Source organism: Agelaius tricolor, unplaced genomic scaffold (assembly GCF_023055355.1).
Source record: "Agelaius tricolor isolate 1412-34295 unplaced genomic scaffold, bAgeTri1.0.p SCAF_2, whole genome shotgun sequence".
In the NCBI taxonomy this organism is placed as follows: Eukaryota; Metazoa; Chordata; class Aves; order Passeriformes; family Icteridae; genus Agelaius; species Agelaius tricolor.
Window position 1 is genome coordinate 88,102,763 of NW_027269262.1, and position 24,703 is coordinate 88,127,465.

The 24,703-nt window shown below is 44.1% G+C and overlaps 1 protein-coding gene across 1 annotated transcript in view; it reads left to right on the forward strand.

Annotated features, from left to right (window-relative positions):
* Positions 1-540: 540 nt before the first annotated feature.
* Positions 541-24,703, forward strand: part of TG (thyroglobulin) — a 146,716-nt gene continuing 122,553 nt past the window's right edge. Inside the window, exons 1-15 of the mRNA XM_071421983.1 lie at positions 541-559; positions 1,095-1,203; positions 2,075-2,172; positions 2,569-2,772; positions 2,995-3,154; positions 7,568-7,674; positions 8,783-8,926; positions 11,721-11,906; positions 16,893-17,957; positions 19,521-20,108; positions 21,344-21,586; positions 21,921-22,058; positions 22,624-22,701; positions 23,029-23,141; positions 24,123-24,234. Coding sequence (XP_071278084.1) covers positions 541-559; positions 1,095-1,203; positions 2,075-2,172; positions 2,569-2,772; positions 2,995-3,154; positions 7,568-7,674; positions 8,783-8,926; positions 11,721-11,906; positions 16,893-17,957; positions 19,521-20,108; positions 21,344-21,586; positions 21,921-22,058; positions 22,624-22,701; positions 23,029-23,141; positions 24,123-24,234 — 3,364 coding nt within the window. The remainder of the gene's footprint in view (positions 560-1,094; positions 1,204-2,074; positions 2,173-2,568; positions 2,773-2,994; positions 3,155-7,567; positions 7,675-8,782; positions 8,927-11,720; positions 11,907-16,892; positions 17,958-19,520; positions 20,109-21,343; positions 21,587-21,920; positions 22,059-22,623; positions 22,702-23,028; positions 23,142-24,122; positions 24,235-24,703) is intronic.

Consider the following 24,703-nt stretch of genomic DNA (forward strand, 5'->3'; position numbering starts at 1 on the left):
AGCACTGTACAAAGGGATCTCCACCATCCCAGAGCAGGTGATGTTTGAGGTGAAAAGGGGGAGATTTGCCTATGTGACATTGTTTATAGATGAGATCACCTGAAATTTTGCAATCTCATGAAAACTTTCACATGGTCTTAAGGGGACGCAGTAAAAACTCAACAAACAGATGTGATTGAGAAGCATTAGAAGAACAGGAATGGTCTGTAGCTGTAGAAGTTCCATGAGTTGCAAATTATTTCAGGCTGAAAAGCATTCAGGACACTTATGATGTATTTGCACTACAGTGTATGATCATGCTCAGACCAAATACTGGCTTAAGAAAACATTTGGACTAAATTGCTGTGGGTTTGTTTGCTGTATTTTTATAAACTAATCCATGGTATTAAGAGCATGACATTCATCAGTTTTTAAAGGGTGAGGAAAGTGTCAGATCAACTAATCTGCTCTGTGAAAAAGAACTTATTGAATTTCATCATTCTACATTCTGCATCTAAAACAGCAGCTAGTGCAGCTTTGAATGCATTAAAAATTTGCTACATGGCTTCAGTAGTTGATCGTTTGTCCCATTGAAAACCCAGAGTGCTCCTAGTAGGAATTAGTCTGATGCTAGTGCTAGAAATTGATTATTTTAAAATATTTTATGAGATTAAGAAGAAATACCTCTCCTTTTGGTGAAATAGTGAGTGACTTAGCTTCAGTAAAGGTAATTACTCAGAAAATTTAATAGTCGTGTGTGTGGTTATGCAAAGGGCTCTTTTGTGGTCATAGGCACAAGTAAGTAAAGAACCCCAAGTACCAGAAAATTATAGCCAGGCCAGTGCAGAACAGAGCTGAGACTAACTAAGCACAGGCCTGGCAAAGGGTTTCATGATCATCTCCACCATGTGCTCATCCTGCAGCTGGCAGAGCTGTGGTTTGTTCAGTACCTCCCTGTGCTGTCCCACATGGAAATGCACATGGGCAGCAATGGGAAAACAGCCAGGGAGGACCCCTGAACCTGCTCCCCTGCAGCACTGGCACTAACAGGGGTTTGGTAAGAATGGGTTTGTGGTGACACCACCCTTAGGTGTTTATCTCCTTGCTGTTTTCAGAGTACCAGACTGACTCCCAGCCCCTGCGTCCGTGTGAGCTTCAGAGGGAAGAGGCTTTTTCAGCAGGAGAAGCCTACGTTCCTCAGTGCTTGGAGGATGGCCAGTTCAGGTAATTCATCCCTCCTATTAATGTGCTGCCATATGATGTGACCTTTTGTTGCTAATGGAAGTTTTACCCTGTATGGAAGAGCCACTGCATCAGTGGACTGGAGGATGAGGGGTGCAGGAGACTTGAAGGGACTTCATTGAGCCATGCTGCAGATCCAAATGAATTCCTTGTTATGGGAAGTAATCTCTGAGTAAAGATGTCTATGTAAGATTAACAGGCTAATTTTGGCAGCATTATTTGCATGTCAAATGCTTTTGTGGTCAGTTTACAATGTGGTGCAGTTTGCTGTCTTCCTACACATGCTCATGGGTGAATGGAGTGCCAGCTGGCACAGCTCAGCCAAGTGACTGAGAACTTATCCACCATGGTCAGTGGCACAGTCAGGGTTCCTTCTAAAGGCAGTGAAGGAACTGAAAAGCACACAGAGAACTGTGATTTAGAGAGCAGCGTGTTGCTTGAAGGTGCAAGAAGCTAACAAGTTAAAGCTGAGGCTGAGTACAGATTCTAATTTCTCTATCATCTTTTCTTTTTGCCACTGGTGGCAGCTGTGACCATTCTAGATTTGACTTTGAAACTGTCTCAAAGTGTTTGGTGAATTTCAGATAATGACAATTAGGGTTCTGTCCAATGTGCTTGCTTCCTCAATGACTTCAATTCACTTATCTGCAATTCCTGAAGAGTTCAGAGAATTACTGGAATTAAGGGCTCCCACTGATCAGTCACCAGAAATGCAGCTCTTGCCAGTTCCATTATTTGTGATTTTGAAGTATTTGACGTGGTTTGCTTTGCTTTATGGGTTTTTTTTTTATGTCTGGTACTGACTGAGGACTCTGCATACACAAAATAAAATATTACTTGTGATCTTCTTCAGGACAGTCCAGTGCACTAGGAATGGTCTTTCCTGTTGGTGTGTAGATGAGAATGGTGTTGAGGTTCCTGGCAGCAAACAGAATGGATATCCCATATCTTGTAAGTAAAAAGTTTAAATCTGCATTTGAACTGCTGAAATCAAGAAAAGGCTAGCCACAGACTTTGATGGACTCTAGTTTGTGATAATTGCTATTGGAAGGTCTGGAGTTTCTACAAGGCTTCAACCTGATACACCTGGATGTCTGTCCCAGTAAGACAAATTGTGAATGAAAGATTGATTTAGTGTAATGGCTTTTGAGCTGGAGAACTTCAACCCCATCTGTGGTGGGCTTCTCTATACCCATTTTCATAACCTCAAGTCCATCAATGCCCTCATGCCACCTGGGTGGCAGACTTAGAACTTGTAATTCTGAGAAAACTCAGATGTTGCCTCAATAAAGGACTCAGTGCCCAACAAGAACCTTCCTCTAACAGTGCCCCTCTCTGGTACCACAGGCTTGTCCTTCTGCCAGCTGCAAAAGCAGAGGATCTTGGTGAGCCGATACATCAACAGCAGCAGCATCTCCTACATCCCTCAGTGCCTGGATTCAGGGGCTTTCGACCAGGTGCAGTGTGACACAGAGCTGGGGCAGTGCTGGTGTGTAGATCCAGAGGGAATGGAGATTTATGGCACCAGACAAAGAGGAAAGCCAGTACGGTGTAAGTGATATTCAACAAAATGATGGGGTTTGTGGGTTTGAAAGGCTTGGTGTGAATAGGGACTAATAAGATTATTAAGTCCAACTCCCTGCTCTTCATAAAAACAAGATAATGCACCTCAGTGTCCCTGCTCAATGTAACCCCCTTTTAAACAACAGGGTGGTCATTCAGCTGTTTGGGGGAAATTAATACACAAATAAACATTCCCTCTTTTCTCATTAGGTCCAGGGAACTGTGAGATCCGGGACCGTCGCATCCTGCACGGGTTTGGGGAGAAGAGCCCACCACAGTGCTCAGCAGATGGAGAGTTTCTGCCTGTCCAGTGCAAGTTTGTCAACACAACAGACATGAGTGTTTTTGATCTTGTTCATAGTTACAACAGGTAAGAGCTCAGGCTTCTGAATCAAGAATGTAATCCTGCATACCCCTACAAGGCACCATCTGACTGCTTTTTTGTGGTTTTTGCTATGTGGAGCCCTTATTCTGTAACTGCACATTATGATATTTTCTGTTAAAGAATGGACCAAGTGAAAAAACCTTTTTCTTCTGAATTAAATCTGCTGATTAAAAAAAAAAAAAAAAAAAAAAAGTATATATTCCATCCCTGCAGTCTAATTGTTGTGTCCTCACACAGCACTGGATACCACGTTGTGATCTGTAGTTGGAAAAGTAGCCAGGGCTACTTTTGAGACAGACAGACCACAGCAAATGAGATAGCTGCAGAAGGAGCAGAGGAATTTGGATGTATATATGAGGTAGGAAAGGACAATTCCATATGGGAGATGGGAGCAGATGGACAAGTGATAACATGCAAAGATGAAGTTCCATCTGATGATGAGAACTTCTTACCTGCCTAAATATTAGGCAGTGCCAGGGCTGCTCACATGGCTGAAACAGCAAATGATGAACAGCTGTGCTTCAGAACACCAGAACAAATCCTTGTCTGTGGGGACAGGAAGCTCCCTGTCCTGTGGAGGAGCTGGGAATTAACACTGTGATGGAGACACAGGGATGGGCAAGGGGAGCTGATGGGAGAGGAGTTTGTTTTGGTGCAGGTGTTCAGACTCTCCAGAGAAACCTTTCAGTGTCTTGTGAAGTGCCACTGACTTGGCTCCTCAGTCAGCACCAGTTTCCCTGGTGGAGAGCAGAGCACTAAACATAACATCTCATTGTGACTTGGCTCTGTAGCAGCAAAGGTGTTTTATTGTAAATGTCAGTTTTGCTGTGTGGAGAGGTTTCTTTTTTTAAAATTTAAGTTAAACTGAAAGACAGGTCTGAATGCACAGTGCTAATTTGTCAGAGCTTCAGGAGAGATTATTTTGGTGAGAGCAAAATAATCTGACTCTTTTGTTTGTTGGTGTTAAAATGCTAGAAAGCAACTACAGTGGAGAAATCAATGCTTTAAATTGACATTTTTTTCCTCCCACTGGGAGATTTGCTTGCAAAGACCTGCGAGATTGGATTTATTTTCTGTCCGTGTAATGTAATTAATCACAGCAGGATCATTTCAGTCCCAGCTGTCTACCTTCTAATTATAGCATTGCCTTAACCTATTGCCATCATATCTGGGTATTTCAGGTCATTAATATATTTATTTTCACACTACTCCTGCCTGAAATGTCATTATTCCTTCCCCAAACCAGGGCAGAATGTGGAATTGAAGGGATGAGTTCCACAGCAAAGGGCTGTAGCTGAACAGGGATTTTAACCCATGTTTATGGTCATATGGAACCAGTGGAGAAACTTTCTTTGGTTCCACAGACTGATTTTTAAAGTGTAGACATATAATCCTACCTCTCTTTCCAAACAGTTTCCCTATACCTTCATAAATATTCCAGAATAAGCCAGTATGTTAAACCACCTCCCCCAAACACACAAATGGGGAAACTCAGAAGTTTAGAGCTGAGACTTTCCCAAACAGAAGACTTCCACAAAGAAAGGTGAGCCCAAATTTCCTGCCTCACCTGGAGGGCTTGGCTGCTGTTACTTTTTCTGCATGGACTGTGTCCAGGTCCTGCCTGGATAGGCAGCTATATAGAACACCCTGTAGCAAATTGATGGGAATTATCAAAAAATCAAAAGTCAAAGAAGATTTTTTTTACTTTCTTGCAATAATCAATAATGAGTAGTCTTTGCTGGAAGCCAAGAGCAGAGACTTATATTCTGAAGACCAACAACTTCACATTTATGTTTTCCTGTATTTTTGAGTGTGAGCATTCTTGTTGAAACATATAGAAACACTAGAAAATTACCCATAACTTAAATGCAGTCACAGTTGGTTTGGACTGGCTCTGAAGGATGAGGAATTCTATGGTTTTGCTACTCATCTTGATGGCTGTGGTTAAAGAGTCTGAGAAAATAAAAAATGTGGTAAGAATTGGGTTTTCCACATAAGGTGAGAAAAGTTTTACCCTCTTGTTTGTGTGGGCCTAATTTATATCTGTTTGTAATTTATTTAGCTTTACTCTCAACTTGGAACAAAAATAACCAGAATGACAAGATGTGACTACACATCTGCCCCATATAAAGTAGTGTGTGTGACTTTTTAATGTTGAAAATGAAAGAAAGCAGGATGCAAATTTTGCCATTGAATCCTGTGTCACTCAGAGGTTGAGATGCTTGAGGTGATGAGCTCCAAGGACATGAGCAGTGCAGAAGAAAGATCATATTCCTGACTAGGAAGTGGACAGTGCATGATAATCCAGGGCAGCTGAGAGGTCTTAAAATACCCCAAGCTGTTCATGCCTGTGTGCACATTGAACACGACAGAAATCAGCTATTAATATGTTTATACCTTAAATTGTATTGTTTTCATGTTGGCAGAAGTCCCTCTGTGCCCTGAAGTGTGACATTTTGATCTCTCTCAGCATGCCAGTGTCAGCAGTGGAGCAGGATTTGACAGTCCAAAGAGGAGGGACTCAGTGGGCTTTCAATTTGTAGATGTGGAAGGGTGCCAGAGCAAAGCAGCACTAGACAGGGATGTGCAAATTCTGAGACAGGAGCACTGCTGGGACAACCCTGAGGTTACAGCCCCCTCCTCTGACAGAGGTGCTGTTGCTTTGGGCTTCCCCAAGGCTGTGCTTTGATGTCCTGTGGAAGCAGAAACATCTTCAGCTCTCCTGACAGGAGGTAGTGGAGCTTCCAGGAGTGCCCTCTCCTATGAAGACAGGCTGAGAGAGTCCCCCCTGGAGAAGAGAAGACTCTCAAGAGACTTTACAGCACCTCTCAGCGCCTCAGGGAGGCTACAAGAGAGGTGGAGAAGGACTTTTAACTAATGCAGTAGTGTTAGAACAAAGGGGAATGGCTTTGGACTGAAAGAGGGTAGGTTTAGATTTAGGTATTAGAAAGAAATCCTTTCCTGTGAGGTGCTGAGGCACTGGCACAGGTTACCTACAGAAAATATGGATGCCCCATCCTTAGGAGTGTTGGAGGCCAAAGCTGGATGGGACCCTGAGCAGCTTGGTCTGGTGGAAGTGGCCCCTGCCCATGGCAGGGGGGTTGGAATTAGATAGTTTTCAAGGTTCCTTCCAACCCAGAATATTCTATGATTCAGGCAAAGTCTTGGAGGTGGCAATGACCCCTTGCTCTGCTCAGCTGAGCACCAGCTCTGAGCCAGACAAGCATTTCACTGCTGCTCTCAGGCTGCACATTCTGGAGCATTCCTGAGGCTGCTGGAGTGTGGCACTGAATCCCTGGTCACAGTTCACAGGGAGGCTGTGAACTGCTTTTCCCCAGCTAATCAGTGCCTAATCCACCAATATTCTTATTGCTGAGTGTCCATCCTTGGAAAAAACCTCATTTGTGTAACTCTCTGGAGGTGTTGAGCAGAAAATCCCACTTCCTTGTTCTTAGGTTTTTCCAAATAAGCCACATGCAGCTGGGACACCACACCTTTATAGTATTTCAGGGTAAGGGGATGTGTCCATAAAATAATATGATTGTTTTAGAGCTTGGCACTTTGAAACTAGAACTTGAAACTTACCTTTTTCTTGGAGAAACCCTAGGATGTCTGTCAGTTAAGACCACATTTATTATGGTGTTTCTAACTTGGACCCTATTAAGTTTCTTTCTTAAATAATTGCTTTGCTGGAATCTGGCTGTTGTCACTCCTAGAATATTACACTGGAAACCATCTCTTTGATCTCCAGAAGCCAAAGTGATTCTTGTTTCATATTAAAATCCCTTTCTCCTTCTCCTTAATCTGTTGAGCCATGCCTTGAAAATGAAAGATATTAGCAAGGTTTTTTATCAGCTTTTGTACTTAATTCAGTGAAGAAATTGTACGTGGCATATAAGGAAGGGGAAGCAACCTGTTTTTTTAGGCATTCTGCCATCTCATGCAGATTTGTGGAAGGAGCTAATGAATGGGTGTTGTAATAACATTAAGCCAACGCCCATCTATTTTACACTCTTTGACAGGCTTCTGAAGATGAGAATATAATTGAAAGTGAGTTAGATGCTGGGTACATGCTTAGGAGGGCTCAGAAATCTGTTTGAAGGGAGATTATCTGTTGAAGGGAGATTATATTATAATATAATAATTTATATTATTATAAATAGTAATATTATTATTATTTGTTTAGAAAAATGGCATTTAGGAGAGTTGCTATCCTGCTGAAACAGCACTCTGGATCATGTCAGAGCCTGGTTGCCAAAAGGAGACCAAAGCCTTTTGTACTGGCCTTGTGCTCTGCAGACATCCTTCTCCTATGAAATCATGAAGGAAACAGCTAATTCTTTGTTGTGGTTGATGGGGCTCCCTGGGCTCTTCACAGCAGGCTGCTTTTTATTCCAGGCTCCCAAGGGCTTTCCAAAAATTCAGCTCGGTGAGGGAAGTGTTCCCGGAGATCTCTGGGTACTGTTACTGCGTGGACAGCCTGGGGAGGGAGTTAGCAGACACAGGTGAGTGCCTTCCAGCATCTTATCCTCTGATCTGGGGGTGTTGAATTCCCAAGGGAAGGGACAAATAACAACTGTCAGTCTTCAGGTTCATTTGTTCGTTCAATTTCACTCTTACAAGGGGTAAGAACAATGTGACTAGTGTAATGCCCATGGAAGGGGCTGGAGCTCACTAATGAAATCCCACCCTTTTGAGCAGAGCTCAGCAGCAATGAGTGGAGTTGGTGCCTGGGAGCTAATCCTGTCCTCTTTGGGATGTGGAATGGGATTTCTGAATGTCCACTTTCTGCCCACACTAGGGAGCTGTGTCATATTTGATATGTCCTATTAGCAAATACAGGGGAATATAAAGGGCCTGAAGAATGAACTCGTTTCTTCTTGCTTAGGTAAAATCTAGAATTGTTTGGGTTGGAAAAGACCTGTAAAGAACATCTAGACCAACCTGTGTACAGTGGGCAGGGACATCCTCTTCTCTCATAATCTCAGGATTTAGGCATGTTAATAGTTGATGGGATGCTTTAGAAGAAACAATGTTCTTTTTTCAGCAAGGAGGAATGAGGAGGTTGAGAATTTACAGACCTTCCTTAGATACTGTGGTTTTAATTTTCAATTTTTTTAAAGGGGAAAAATACAAAGCACAATATCTTGAAATTTAGATGATAGACAAGAACTTCAACATTTAATTCCCAGAAAAGAAAGAAGTACTCAAGAAATCTGTGCACTCAGAGAAACTACTGAATGTCTTGGTTTTTAGTATGCAACCAAATGACTTGTAGTTGGTTTGGGTAACATCTGTTTCCAAAATTCCATCAGTTTCTGTACTGCAGGCTGAACCTAACAAAACCACAGCCTATAGCCAGGTATGGGATGTTTCTCTTGCTTGTTTTGGTAGAGGTCAAGGCATAAAGGTGGTGCATGGACACCCATCCCTGGGTCCAGGGTGTGGTGCATTAGGGTTATGTAGGGTTATAAGGGTTATGCCAACTTCACATTTGACTTGTTTAGAGAACTGGATTTATTTTACCTGAGAATCTCCCAGCTTTGCTCTTCTGGGGTAATGGTGACTTCTGTCTTAAAAGCAGTCCCTGTGCTAAAAGTCTGTCTTTCCCAGGCCTGGAGCTGCTGCTGGATGAAGTTTACGACACGGTGTTCTCAGGGCCAGAGCCTGCCCGCACGTTCACGGAGAGCAGCATCCATCGGATCCTGCAGAGGAGATTCCTGGCAGTCCAGCTGGCCACCTCTGGCAACTTCAGGTGTAAGTAGCACCCAGGAGGTGCCCTGTAAATCAGGTGGCAGTTCTGGAGCTTTTATGTGACAGCTACTGTTGGGGAGAGTTGTTCTAAAAATGTATAATTTCACATTTCCAATGCAAGAATCAAGGTCGCTGAATTGCGGATGGCTTTTATCCTCTGCACTGAACATTCTTTACAAGCAGATTTTCCCTGTCTCTGATCAATGCTTTCCCACGTGCCTGCAGATCACATTTTTTGAAATCCCACGAACTCTCCATATCTCTTGCCCTGAGATTATGGAGATGGATTTGTTGATTTATTAAATTAAAAGCCTGAGAAAATGCTCCCTCATTTATGTTGGTACACTCAGAAACAGGAAGGATTTTACCCTGACCACAACACACTCCACTCCCGGGAGGCCACACAAAAGTTTGTAGAACCTTGGCCAGCAAGGCTGAACTTTTGGATCTGCCCTTGGGCCCATTCCTTCCCTGGTCAGGACAGGCATGTGGGGAGAGAGTTTCTCCACCTACAGGCAATGAACTCTGCAGGACAGGAGGTCAGGTACCTCCTCCCTCCTAGACCAGAGCCCAATGCAAACTGGGAAGAGTTTGAATGTCCCATGTGATTCATCCTCCCATCCAAATTCCATTCATCCTCCCATCCAAATTCCCAAACTCCTCTGACATTGCTTTCTGAATCTTGCTAAGGAGTTGCATCACCAGAAATATGAAGCAGATATGATGTCAGTCTTTTGGCCATATAGTCACACAGTTTTCCTGGCTTTGGGACAAGCTGATCCTTCTGGGGAGTTTTGAAGGCATCTTCCCTCTGCACTGCACAGTGGTTCTGGCTTAGCTCTGGCTGTGGCTGGGGCTGCAGCAGCTGTCAGCACAGATGAAGCTGTACCAGCCACAAGATGGAGATGTGACCTCAGTCATCAGCCACCGAGGGGGATGCTCTGGTGACTAAGGAAGCTCTCACACTGTCACCTGAATCCACTCAAACTGGGGAACTTGTCAGAGTCCCCTGGATGAACAGGTTGCTCTGACATGGTGCTCTCGCTGCCTCACTCAGGTAGCTGGGTGTAGCTGGAAACTTCTTGAAGCTGAGAAGTGTTTAGGCTGTAGGATTTCAGGTTAATATAAACAAGCAAAATTTCTGTTCAGAGGGTGAAGTCTTGTATTGGAGAGATCATACCCCAGAAAATTTACTTGCTGGATTTTTGCCCTCTTTGCCTTTAAGGCCAGTTTGACAGGAATAGGATCTTCAGATCCCCGCAGAGGGAAATGGAGAAATTCTCAGCCCAAATTTCCACAGTCAGGTGCAGATCTGTTTGCAGGAGCAATGCTTCATTCTCTTCAGAAACACGGAAGTTTGCCTTCAAATCAGTTCCCCAGGCTGTACATCTGTCTCTGTTGACCAACTTTGCTTTTGCACAAAGGTCTAGAGCTCCCCCAGCCTCCAGCATGGTTTCCAGGGAGAAATATTCCTGCTCTGCCTACTTGCAACCATGGCTGAAAAATGTGTTGAGGCTTTATCTTCTGTTTAGTTTTCAGAAATTGTCACCATTAGGTTGGATGTGACATACACACGTGATCAGGGTCTAAGAAGAAAAAAGTTTTTTATTCTGTGTGTTCTCCTGCTTATATACTTTTAACAAAGTGTGATCTTAAGTCATTAACTACATCACAATAACTTATTATATTCATTGGTGCAAAGCAATTAACATCGATATAATTGGCAAAAGTTTTACAGAAATTTAATAAGGCACATACACACATCTACTGATGCACGTAGTCTAGCTTACAAAAATTTTCATGTATCTTTTCTAATCTGTTTCCATGCTGACAGCCTTGTCTTCTTCCTTGCTATGGATACACTCGAAATTCATCAATTGTTATTTCTTCTATTAACTCAGCTTTGCTTGCAAGCCAGCTATCAAGCCCCTCCATAGAAATTAATACCTACAGTGGAAAACCGTGGGGCAAATTCTTCATGGGAAAAGAGGATGGAGAATTCACATTTTGAGCTAGTACTTGATGTGCCACTGGAAGTGATCAGGAAGTTAAATGCTTTTTCCTCATTTTTTTTTCTTCCCAATCTCGGAATCTCTGCTGGTCAGAGTGACCCTGAGATACATTAGATAGTCTCTTTTCCCAGCCTGGCAGTCAAAGAAGGAGCCAGAACTCCTCAGTTCTCATTCTCAAGGTTGCTTATTGTTTCTTATCTATAAAGTTCTTTCTCCTGGCCTGCTGAGGTTCGCTCAGCAAGTCAGACAGAGGCACACTGACTGCCTCAGAGACAGTGTTATCTTTTATACTAAAAGCTACATGTACATTATTTACCATAACTTCCCAATACCTATCACCTATGTTAGACAGTGAGTTTCTATTCCAAACCAATCTAAAATTGCCAACATCACCCAGAAGACAGAGGCTAGGAAGAAGAAGGTAAAAGGCTAGGAAGAAGAAAGAAAAATTCCTCCATCTTGGGACCCCGAGCCCCCATTCTAAAAACCTCAAAAATCTATTTTTCACCCCGTGACAAACTAACTATTGTTCTACTTAAACTTTCTTGACTTGCAGTTCTTCATATAAAGGTTGGTAATTGTTTTTCCATGAGTCAGCATCAAAGGCACAGGGGTCTTGGGCTCTGTGCCAAGGTCTCTGAGCCCCCTGTCACGGTCTCATGTCCTCCAGGGAAGCCAGAGGAATTTCCTGGGTTCCAACACCCAAACAGGCAAACAATGGGATCAAACAGAGGTGGCTCTGAAACTGAGCTTTCCGTGCTTAACACTTGCTGTTTTCCTTGCAGGCCCCTCGAGGTGCGAGGCTGAGCGCTCGGCAGCGCTGCGATTCCAGGAGCCCTTGGTGCCATTCTGTGCAGCCAGCGGGGCCTACGCGGCCCGGCAGTGCCACCCGCGGGGCCCGTGCTGGTGCTCAGACAGCCGTGGCCGGGAGGTGCCGGGCACACGGAGCCGTGGCCAGCCCCCAGCCTGTGGTATGTATGGGATTGGCCAAGGGAAAAATCCCTCAGTGTCTTTAGCACTGCGCTTCCAACAGCCCTTGGTGCCATCCTGCACGGCCAGCGGGGCCTACACGGCCCAGCAGTGCCACCCGCGGGGCCCATGCTGGTGCTCAGACAGCCATGGCCGGGAGGTGCCGGGAACACGCAGGCGAGGCCAGCCCCCAGCCTGTGGTATGTACTGAAATAACCACGGGCAGGAGACCTTTCTCCTTTTTAATGCCTTTATTAAAAGTGATCAGCTCTGGGAGGGAGAACTGGTGGGTCCGCGCTCATGGCGCCACTGCTCCCAAGAATAGCACGGAGGAGGAGGAAGAGTGCAGCTTTGTCCACTGGTCAGTGGGCAGAGCTGGGGGATCCGTCCTCATGAGAGCATCAGGAGATTCCCTACTTTTCACTTCAACATTTGAGGTCTTCTGTCTAGCCAACATCTTGGTTAGGGTGAGGGATAAAAAGGGTCTTAGCAGATACTAGATTCTGTTCCTCATGTCTAGACATCACTTTGCTTTGTCCATTTTGTGTTGGCTCATTGTTTTTAGGGGTTTTTGGCTAGGTTTGGTGAGGGGCTTCTCCCGTTGCATGCTGGTACTTGGTCATTTGCATGCTAACTCTGAGGTCTCCTCCTCTTCATCTTCTGGGTGCCATCCTCCAGGAAGCAGCAGGGTGTCACTCACTAAAGGGGGAATTCTTAACCATAATGACCGGTGATTACAATAACAAACAGTTAGAACTCCACTCTGGCAGCAACTGGCCCAACCTGTGAACTCTGCAACCTTTTGAAAAAATGGGCAGCTTTTTCTACTCATAACACGTACGAGTTTGGCCAAAGGAAAAATCTCTCAGTGTCTTTTGAGATAGATAAAGGGCAGGAGATTTTTCTCCTTTTTAATGCCTTTATTAAGAGTGACCAGCTGGAGTGGGGGCCCGATGGGGTCGCGCTCACACCACCGCTGCTGCCCAGAGTGGCATGGAGGAGGAGGAGGAGGAGGAGGAGGAGGAGGAGGAGGTGTGCAGCTTTGTCCACTTTGCATGCCAGCAGAGCTGGGGATTTCGTCCTCACGGGTGCGGCAGGATTTCCATACCCCAATTCAACCTCTGAGGTCCTCCCTCCTTAGACGTCACTTAAGTTGTTCAATTCTGTGGTGGCTCGTTGTTCCAGGGGTTTTCTTTGCTGAACTTGGCAAAGTGTTCCTACTTTTGCATACCAGCTCTGATGTCACTTCCTCCTCACAGTCCTGGTGCCATTTTTTAGGAAGTAGCATAGGTGAAAACCCAACCCTATGGAGAGGGAAGTCCAACAGGTAATTAACAGGGGATGAACAACAAGTAATTGATTTTCAACAAGGTAACAATAAGGACTGGTAACAGTGGGTTTAACTTTATCAACTATGTAACTTTTGATAAATAGGTGATTTCTTATTCATAACATCTTTAGATGGGAACAGAGCAGACCAGCTCCTTTCTCAGCTCTGACAGATTCTGGTGGTCAAAGATCCTGAAACTTCCCCAGGGCTAAGAGTCACATTCTAATAAATTATTAAATATCATACTGCTTTTATTTTCTGTTGTGATCTTTTAGTTTTGCATGCAGCAAGGCTTTTCTTAGCATCTCTGATATCTGGATATCATCCCCACATGCACAGAGCCCCTTTGCCAGCCAGACTCCTGATCTAGAAGCCACCCTCAGTGAAGCCATCACAGGGGTGTTCCCATCCAGGGAACTGGCTCGAGTGGCACTGCAATCTACTGCCAATCCAAAGCGTTTCCAAGAAAACCTCTTTGGAGGAAGGTTCTTGAAGAATTTGATCCAGTTTAACTTCACAGGGGTGCTTGGCACTAGTGGGAAGTACAGCATTGGCCAGTTTTTCCCACAGGAGGATCTGTCAGAGATGGGTAATGGCCAAGGCCTTCTGGAGTCAGCTGAGGCATTTTCACGGGACTCCAGGAACTGAGGTGTTAAGTGAGAATATCTAGGGTAATATAAGAAAGCAAGTGATGGTGATTTTGTGTTTTGCCTCCTTTCTTTGGTGAAATGCTGTGGAATTTCATCTCCTATTCTGACTGTTTTTTCTTCCAACTCTGTCACTGTAAGTTTTGCCATGAAAACTGCCAAATCCTGTAAAAAACCACCCAACAAACAATTCAGAAAAGGTGTATAGGTTAGGGCTTTGAGAGATTCCACAGAGAATACACCATCAAATCACTGCCCCAAATGGAAATGACAGCAGAAATGTCCAGAGGCTGGGGGGGAGGAGGAAAGTTAAAAACCTTTGCTCCGAAGTGCATTACCTAAATATTCAGGATTGTGCTGGAGGGCTGGGGCACAGGGTCTTAATGTGGGGACTGCCTTGGGGGAAGGCAGTTGCTGTGTCTGTGAGACACACACAGCTTCCCATGCAGCTGAAAAAGGAGGAATCTGCCCTAGGTGTCACATCTCCAAGTGCTCAGAGCACTCTGGGCACACACAGGCTTGCTGTGAAATGAAAACTTCAGTGTGCCTTCAAGGCTGATCACCAAGGATATTACAAGGGAACCTCTGAGAGTCCTCGCCATATGTTGGAGCTGGTTGTTTTCTCTTTGAGTATGCTTTGCTGAGCCCTCCTGATAATTTTTTTGGGAGGGAGTGAAGAAAGGGGGGCAATGACTTCAGGCTGCTTGCAGCTTTTATTGGCAGACTCAGGAAATTTGAGCAGGGAAACATTTCTGCAGAGGTTTCACAGATTAACTCCTGAGAAGGTATTTCATGAGGTTATGGCTGAAGTCTTCAGACAGCTACATGCCATGTGTGTGTCTCCAGTTCTCCTGTTTTATTTCATGTTCAAAACCCATGTAGATGTGGTACTTAGGGACACAGTTTAGTGGTGGACCTGGCAGGGCTGGGTTAATGGTTGGACTCAATGACCTTACAGATCTCTTCCAAACTTAATGATTCTGTGATTGTTTAATGTCTTTGGCTCTCACACTCAGCAGTGTTAACACTGGAGGAGTCAGAGCACCAGTCAGTCCTGATGGGGACGTGCTTCTTTTCAGACCTTCTGCAGTAGATTCACGCCAGCAGGGCCTTTGGTGTTTATTCTTTCTTCCTCTGTTTTGATTTGATTCAGCAGTGGGTAGGAGGGGAGAGTGTTTATGACCCGTGATCCTACATTTGTTTCATATTACTGTTCTTGTGGAATTGTGGCTTACACTAACTTATTGGCCCTCTGAGGAATGTGCTTCATCCCTCCAACCACCAAGAGCCAACACTGAAAACAGAAGGGGCCCATCCTACAGAAAGTTCTTTTACAAAGGAACTTCTGGGAAGGGGCCCTCAGCTCCTGTCAGGAACTGCAGAGCACGACAAGGGTGCAAAAGCAGGAGTGAGAAAGATGTCAATCACAGAACATCAGATGACTTGCTTATCTTTTTAGTAGCTTTTTAGGTTTCCAGCTTTTATCCTTATTGTTAACAGGATTTGTGACTGCTTTATCATATTGCTTGGTTGTGGAATAAATGGAGATGGAGTGGGGAGCCCAGGGGAGCTGGTGCTGGAGCAGACTAAAGCTGCTTATCCATCTTGTCCCCTACAGGGACAGCAGTGGTGCTGAGTAAGAAAGACTGAGAAGCATGGAAAATGTTAAAAACACTTCCAAATATCCTCCTGCAGGTGGGAGATGCCCCAAACTGGAGGCTGAGTCAAGATCATTGTTTTCACCCCTCCCCTCCCTCCCTTCCAGGGATTTGCCTAATTGCCCTCTAACCTTTTAGCCTTCCTAGAACTCTCTGGAAATAAATTTCATTATCATAATTATGTGCTCTACATCTGGACTTCTCTGTACTGTGAGAAATACTGAATAATAATTGTCTATTGTGAATGATGTGGAGAATCCTGTTTTTTAAAAACCTTTTCCAATATTTTTTTGTCCAGGCTGAATGTTCTCTCGTACTGGAAAAGCTGTTCTGTCCTCAAAATATTTTTGTCTCCCCTTCTCTATAGTTCTGCTACTTTTGCCTCCCTTCTCTATAATTCTGCTCTCCAAGGACAGGTAACTGTGTGGCACGTGAGTTAAGCTGCTGTGTGCATTCCAGACTTGCAGTCAGTGCCATAACCATGCTGTCTGTCTCCTTCTTGCTGTCTTTATATTTACCAAGTCTTTCCTGTCTTTTGAGCCCTAAGCTTTGTCCTTTTTCATTGGTGTGTTGCATCCTAACTTGTAGCTATTGCTGCTTGTGTGTCAGTGCACAGATGGGGCTGGATGCAGCTACACCTGGGACACAGCTTAGCACAGGATATGGGTGCCCAAGGCCGCTCTTGGTACCCTCAGTATGCTGGCATTGGATGGTTTTTGTTGAAATTCTGTTATTTTTTCCCTTAGAGTTGATTCATTAATGCCATCTGGTCCTTAGCACTCTATTACTGCTAATTTTAACAATTCATTTTCAAACCTCTTGCAAGGAGCACCTCACTATGAAACTGAAGATCTAGTTAGGAAACTTCCATAAATTCCTCATTGGTGGATATTGTTTAAAATAACTTTGTGTTCTTCCACAATCTATTTCTCCTTCTAAGGTTCCCATGTTTCACCTGGATCATTGGAGTTTTCTATTAGCAGCAGGGATCCTACTAGAGTGCTAAAATATTTGGAAAAGACATTTTCCAAATGTTATTCTTTCAGCCGTGAGAACAGGGATGAAAATTTACATTGGGAAGCAACAGAACCAGTAAAAGAGCACAGAGCAGAGAACAGAGCAGTGGGGAAGGAATGCTTCCTTTCATTTGGGGTCTTAAATGGAGAATTTTATTTGTAGACCATAGGCACTAACATTTCAAATTCCTTAACAATGTGCATGATGCATAGTTGAGAAGCAAGTTAACCTGTATTTTAATGTTGTTTGTGCCCCAGCTGCATGAAAGAGAGCAATAGAATTACAGGTTCTGGAGGTTCCAAAATGTACTTTTTTCTTTTCTAAATCTTTTTCTAGGTGAGGAGCAATCGTGCATCTCCGAGCGGCGACGGGCCTTGTCGAGGCTCCTCTATGGCCCTGCTGGCTACTTCAGTCAGTCCAGTTTGTTTTCCACTCCAGATAAACAGTCAGACAAAACTGATGGCTTTTCAAGGCCCTGCCCTCCCTCTTTCAAGGAGCTGTTTCTGGACTCTGGATTGTCATCCCCACTTGCACAGAGCCCCTTTGCCAGCCAGACTCCTGATCTAGAAGCCACCCTCAGTGAAGCCATCACAGGGATGTTCCCATCCAGGGAACTGGCTCGAGTGGCACTGCAATTTACTGCCAATCCAAAGCGTTTCCAAGAAAACCTCTTTGGAGGAAGGTTCTTGAAGAATTTGATCCAGTTTAACTTCACAGGGGTGCTTGGCACTAGTGGGAAGTACAGCATTGGCCAGTTTTTCCCACAGGAGGATCTGTCAGAGATGGGTAATGGCCAAGGCCTTCTGGAGTCAGCTGAGGCATTTTCACTGGAGGTATCAAAGGGGAGCTCCATTTTGAATAAACCTCTTGTGAGCAGCTTTGGCCGCACAGTAACTCTGCAGGACAATCAGAATCGGATGAAATTCCTTTCTTCTCTCCTGGAACTACCAGAGTTCTTTACTTTTCTTCAGCAAGTGATTTCTGTCCCTGAAAGTGTTGCTGAAGATTTAGGTGAAGTTGTGAAACTAGCACTGGGATCCAGAGGCTGTGGTGAGGAGCCAAGGGACCTGTTTGTTCCAACATGCACCAAGGAGGGGGGGTATGAGGAGGTTCAGTGCTATGCAGGAGAGTGCTGGTGTTTGGACACTTTGGGTAAGGAGGTTCCAGGCTCAAGACGTCGAGGCAAACGCCCAAGGTGCCCCACTGAGTGTGAGAAGCAAAGGAGAAACCTGAAAAAGCTGAAGCAAAGCCTGCCTGCAGGATCAGATCTCTTTATTCCCTCTTGTACTGAGAATGGAGACTTTCTGCCACTCCAGTGTTATGGATCAAATTGCTTCTGTGTCGATTTGAATGGCAAGACTATTCCAGGAATCAGGGAGAAGGCTGGAAATCCATTGCAATGTAAGTTTTAGGGACTGGGAATTTAAAGGTGCTTTCTTTTTTATTGGAATTCAATGATTCTTTCTTCATATCTGATTACGTCTGGAACTAAATGGATGATGTATGCAAACATCTCCTTACAGGAAGGCAAGCCAGCTTTACAGTGTGTGTCAGCCTTGATATCCCCAGTCCTAAAGGTGGTCAGGGTGTAAGGTGGGCACACTCAAAGCAGAGGAGCCTGAGGTTTTGCCTGGCTCCTGAACGTGTCATTGTCATGTCTCTACCTCAGTGTGCAGCTGGAGTGTGTAACATCCATGATGCCCTGGAGACCTGAAGCATCTGTGGAACTGAATGTGACCCCTGCCTAGTGAAAAAAAAGCCCTTTTACTTCCAGACCAAGGCACCTGGGCATGGTCACTGGCTCATCTTTTCATAAGAACTTAAGATTTTCAGTGCCTTGCACTATGAACTTGATTTAGCCTTTTTAGCTCAAGAATATATCCTCAAATTGGTAAGATATCACAGGACTCCAAACATAAAGGGGGGATTTAATGGCTGGTAGGTTTTTCATAAGTCACAAAGTCAGGCCAAAAAGGTGAGCTGCAAATGACTTCTGATATCAGGTTGATAGACTATGAACTGCCTCTCCTTGCCCTTTTTAAAAATGGAATATGAAGAAGGAAGTAAGCACAAAGGCAGTGAATACTTGTCTTTCAAGTTTCTGTGAACTGACAACAACACATCAACAGGGCGAATAGACCAAGAGGAGAGCCTGATTCTCATTTTGGGGGAAATAGCAGTGTCCAGCAGTTGAGAATGGTGCATAGTGGGGGAGCTCCTTTGAATAGTAGTTTGCAGAAGTAGTGGGAAGTTTGTTATAATAATCTGAATTGAGAGGGGATTTATATCTAACTCATCTGAAGTACAATCCAAAATAAGAAGGTTCAGAATTCTCTGGTGCTCAAAAGAAGATGAACTCCCATGGTTGGCTGAGTCTGCAGAGCTGCTTGGTGTCAAAGTGAAATTTGGCTCTGGAGATGGCAGGAAAGGCTTCCAAACCAAACTCACTCCAGTATTTTGAGGGATGTTTTTTTTATATTCAGCACCAATGTTCTGTAGAGTGTGGGAAGAGAGGACACACAGTATTAAGATTCGGGTTCAGTTCAAGGGGAAATAAAATTATCCCACTATTCAGATGGTTGCTTTTGCATTGACTGGCTGAATAACAAGTAACAACTCGACTACCATGTATATCTGAAAATACCTGATCTGTGAAAACAGATTCAGGAAGGCATTTAGTGACACCTGGCCCTCCAGGAAGAAATACAAGTGCCTAATGTACTCACAGATTTAAAAAAAAAACATATCTGTATTCATCTTGGAGGGCTCACATCCCTCTGGAAATCTTACCCTGGTTCAGCATGGGACCTTAATAATGCTAAGCCCTCTTAGTAAAAGGCAAGGAATGTTGTTATTATTGGGCTGAGTGACCAATTTTTAGTAGTGGTGTTTATTGTACTAGAGGACAGGGCTATTGTATATCTTCAGTGCATTCAGAAGATGTGCATGTTTTTCTTTTCCCAGGCCCAAGTGCTTGCCAAGTCACAGCTGGTCAGGAGTTTCTCAGGGCTGTGAAGCTGCTGTTGTCAGATCCAAGAGCTGTGCCCCAGCTGTCCAGCCTTCATGTCCCTCAGTGTGATGATGAGGGTGGCTGGAGGCAGGTGCAGTGCAGTGGCCCCCCCGAGCAAGCCTTCGAGTGGTACCAAAGGTGGATTGCAGAGAACAACGAGGGCAAGCCCCTGCCTGTTCCTGACCTATTGGACATAATAGCTGGGTATAAGGAGGCATCCTCTGGAGACTTTTCAGCTTTTGTTGAAGCTTTGTATGAGGCTGGGCACCAGAATGTCTTCCCCATGTTCTCCATGTATTCCTCCTTCACGGATCTCCCACCTCAGGTGCTGAAGGGAAACCTGACCAGTGCATCAGAGAACATTTTGCTGGACCCATACATATTCTGGCAGCTTCTGACTGACCAGCTCAGCTACTACCCAGGACCCTACACTGATTTCAGTGCTCCTTTGGGCCACTTTGAACTTCGGGACTGTTGGTGTGTTGACAGCAAAGGAGGAGAGCTGGAAGGAACAAAGGCAGGAGTGAACCAGGTTCCAGCATGTAAGTTACAATTAATGGCATGTAAGTAGGAGTGTTTTCTGGTCTCTTATGTTATGCCACAAGAGAGGGAAGTCCTTTCAATTGCTGTAAAGTAGCCAACAAGAACTTGTCAGAAAGATCATCAGCACTGCCATTATCGTTGGATGTCAGAAGTAGGGTGACTCTTTTCCAGGGATGTCAGAAGTAGGGTGACTCTTTTCCAGTAAATAAGTGATGGCTGAGCTTTGGGAATAAGGAAAAATAAAGTTCCATATCAAGTTTGAGTAAATTTTATAATTTGGAGTTAGGACATATAATGCTTTTGCAGAAGATACCTATCCAGGTGGTAAAGGATATTAGAATGTGTGAAGAGTTGTATGGAAAAATCAGGATTACACTGTAATGTAAATGACTTTCAAGAGTGCCTTAAAATTAAGCAAGAGGGATTTTCTTTACTGTTTCTTATTAGAATAACAGTGGTCAAGAGTAACAAATGTCCCCTAGAAGTCATTAGAAGTCACTAGTGATTAGAAGTCACTGAGGCCAGCATGGAAGTTCAGTAAGCTCTCTGTCTCAACACCTCCTCCAAAGGTGCTGGGCCCTCTTTGGGGTTAGTCCAGCAGGTGACCTGTATTATAAATGCCATCACTGAAATTGTTCTCATCACATGGTATTTTTGCAGCTGCGAAGAAGAGACAGGACAATGAACTGGTGGAGGTTCCAGTTCTATGGGAAAGTGGGGAATAAAGGGACGAAGCAGATTAACAGAGTTATTTTGGAGGAGCAGCTTTCATGGAGCTGGTTCAGTGCATTGAAGTGCCCTTTCTGGGTCAGTAGATGTGTGGAGAGGACAGGCCAAGTGCCAGCTGCTACTCCAGACCCAAAGGATTAACCTTCATTTTCCTTTCTGACTCTCACTTGTGATTATCCACATTTTTTAATGGCAGCAACTGAGTCGATGTTCTGTAGAGACATATTAACTCAGTTTGTAACCAATAAGGATGTAAAAACATCAAGCCTTTGGCTCAGGGCATGGAGAATGTTTGTGTGACTTATGGCACTCTAAGACTTGTGCTGTTAAACAGCTGAACACTGGCAAGTCTCCTTTGTTTGTTTCGTTATGCAATTCAACACTGATTTCAGAAGGAAACAGGCAATGCTAATTAAAGACCAGTTAGTTTTCACATGCAAATATTGACTGGATTTGGATGAAAGTCATTAATATACTCTTCATTAATATATACTTTTTAATACAGGCCCTGGTATATGTGAAGGTGTGAAGCAGGAAGCCATGAAATTTATGGAGGAGGCCGAGCAGCTCATCCTGGCCTCAAATGGGTCCCAGTTTGCCTTTGGAGAGAGCTTCCTGCTGGCAAAGGGGATCCAGCTCATGGACAGGGACCTCCTGCGCCCCGCTGGGCCCTACGGGCTGGAGGCAGAGATCTCCCAGAAGCTGCTGTCAGGCACTGACTCTGCTCTGCAGCTGGCTGCATGGTCAGGTGGGTCAGGAAGGGAGAGGAGGGCTGCACTAAATGGAGTCATGCCCAGAATCTGTGCAAGAGCACTTGATGTCAAATGCATCTTTGCTGAAAAGCAGGTGGGACTCAGCAGGTGAAATTAATCAGGGTCATTGAGCTGTCCCCTAGGAATTGATTTCAGTTGTCTCATATGGATGACACAATGCAAATATAAAATCTGGGCACTTAATTTATGTATTTAAAACATCTCTTAATTTGTCTTCTGAAGTATAGGGAACATCCAGATTTTTGCAAATGTGTGCATTTTATATATCCTATATGGGCACTAGAGCTTTTTTTTACTTCTCTTTTATAGTCCTGCGCTTCTACTGGCAGAGCCACTTTACTTCAAAGAGTTCTGCTGGGGAAGCAGCACAGCTGGGATTTTTCCCTTACATCCCTCAGTGTGATGGCCTGGGAAACTGGGAGCCAACTCAGTGCTATGAGAGCACAGGTGAGCAATTCCTAACAAGACACTCTGAGCTGTCTAAACAAAGAAAAACTCCAAGCAACCCAAACAGAACATAGCAAAAACCTAAGAATTCTAATTAAAAGATAGAAAACCAGTAGTCGTCAGACTGGAGGAAGGTGATGTGGTCTACAAGATGTGTGTAAATTGGCTGGACTCAAGTGGAAGCTCATTGGGACTCAAAAATCAATAGATATTCAGTTGCTTGCTGCTAGTTGTGTTCCCTGTGGGTTGGTCCAGGGGCTGGTATTGCCTTATGCCTTCACTCATGACCAGGATGATGAGATGGAGCACACCCTCAGCAAGTTTGTGGATGAGGCCAAATTTCTGGGAGTAGGTGATAGGGCTGCAGTGGGGGAGTGTCACCAGAGCTGCTACATTTCCATTTGTACCACTGCTCTCAGGTGTGCTCTACTTACCCCTGGATAGCTGTGCTTGGATTTACTGACCCCTTCCTATAGAGCTACTGAGGGTGAAAATCTTCCTAGCATGCAACAAAGCACACAGCAGTACCACATCTGAAATGAAGCTGCTTTTCTTCCCTGGCCAGGTCACTGCTGGTGTGTGGATGAGAGAGGTCGTTATGTCATGGATTCCTTGGTCTCACGCTCAGCAGAACTTCCCAAATGTCAGTTGGGTTTTCTTCCTAAATATTTGTCTTGACCTGTTCTTGCAAATTTTAATATTTATTGGAAATTCTAATATGCATGAAGTAAGGCTTGCTTCTAGCCATTCCAAGAAAAGTAAAAATAATTATATTTTTGCTAATTCATTTAATATCATTGTGTGTGATTTTGGCTTGCATGATTTGAGAGTGGACCCTCTACTGTTGGTGGCCCTGCCTGAGACTGTAGCAGTGCCTAATGCAGATGTGTGAGGGAGCTGGTGATGTAACTCTTTCTCTTGCTTGGGCCTGAAATTCGATTTTATTTTAAAAATGTTTTCCCTCTGACAGGCCGCACTTCATGTCAGCGATCTCAAGGCAATGCACTCATTTCCAGCTGGAGACAGAGCAGTGCAAAGCTGGACACCTCTACAGCTGATCTGTTCATCCCCAGCTGCCTTGAGGTGATTTCACATGACTGAGGGAGGAAGCAGTTTTGCTTACACCACGCACACACACTTTCTGTCCATGCTCCTTAAGCCCCCCTTGTGCATTTCTATTAACCTGAAAGAAGAGGGTAAGACAAAACTAACAGCTGGTGTTGCCCTGCAGAAGGCAGAATTTAAATAGCTTTGAGATGGAGACTGGGGACAGGAAGCCCTGTGCCTGCCCACCCTTCCCTCCCACAGGCTGGCTCTGCCTGGTGCTCTTTCAGAGCTGTGCTTTAAAGGCACATCTTAATTGACTGACAGAGCTGTGCTTTAAAGGCACATCTTTCAGAGCTGTGCTTTAAAGGCACATCTTAATTGACTGCCTGGTGCTCTTTCAGAGCTGTGCTTTAAAGGCACATCTTAATTTGTGGTGCTCTTTCTGCCTGAGCTGTGAGAGAATGACAATGTAGGGGGGAGCTGTGTGCACATGTCCCAAAAAACCAGGGTCTGTGATGCTCTCAAAATGTGGCAGTGAGCAGGAGAGAGACAGGCAAGGAATAGACATTTCATGTAATAGACCCATTATCATATGGAATCACATAATCATTTAGGTTGGAAAAGACTGCAGAGATCAAGTCCAACTCCTACCCCAGTATTGCTGAGTCCACCACTAAATCGTATCTTGAAGCTCCACATTTCAGATTTTTTGAAAACATTTCAAGCTAGGATGTTATCAGAACTTTATGTCAATGGACTTCTAGCCTACATCCTGCTTAATGGTTAGACTCAGTGATCTTAGAGGTCTTTTCCAACCTAAATGATTCTTGATTCTCTCAGGGACTGGTCTATCTATTAAATTAGTTAGACTGTATTTTGTGTTTCTTTTCAATATGTTTTAGTAATGGACAAGTGTAAACATAATAAAGCATTTTAACCAATCTTTGGGGTATGGACTTTGGTGTGTCTGTACTAAAACACATTGCTCTGCAGTGACAGCTCCCTAATTCTTTGTAGACAGGAGAATACACTGTGCTGCAGAGATCTGACACAGATATTTGGTGTGTGGATCCTGTGTCAGGAGAAATATTCCAGCGTGGCAGCAAAGACTTGGATGGCAATCCTGAGTGTGAGTAATGCTTTGCCCCCTGCCTGTGATCCCTCATGCTCTGCAGCATGTGCACTTTCCTTTTCAGAATGCTGCCTGTGAACCATGGGAGGCTCATAGTTTAATTCCTCAGTGATGGGGTTCATACAAAGCACAGCAACATTGAAAGGGTATCTGAGAATTGTTACCCTTTACTTTCGTAACACCAGAAATAAAACAGCCTATACAAACTTATGAATAGACTTTTATGCATTTTTTAATTTTTGATTTCTTAACACCATTTTAACTATTTAAAAATGTAAATTATCATATCATTACATTTAAAATTACCTTGATCAAAAATTTTTACTAAAAGCTAAATTTTTCTAACTTGATTTTTTTTTTTGTCTCCTAAGTAGGAGCTGCTAAATCATACACCATCACATTTGTAAAAAAAAAATATATATATATAAATGAAAAATAAATAACAGCATTTTTCCAACTGTTTTTC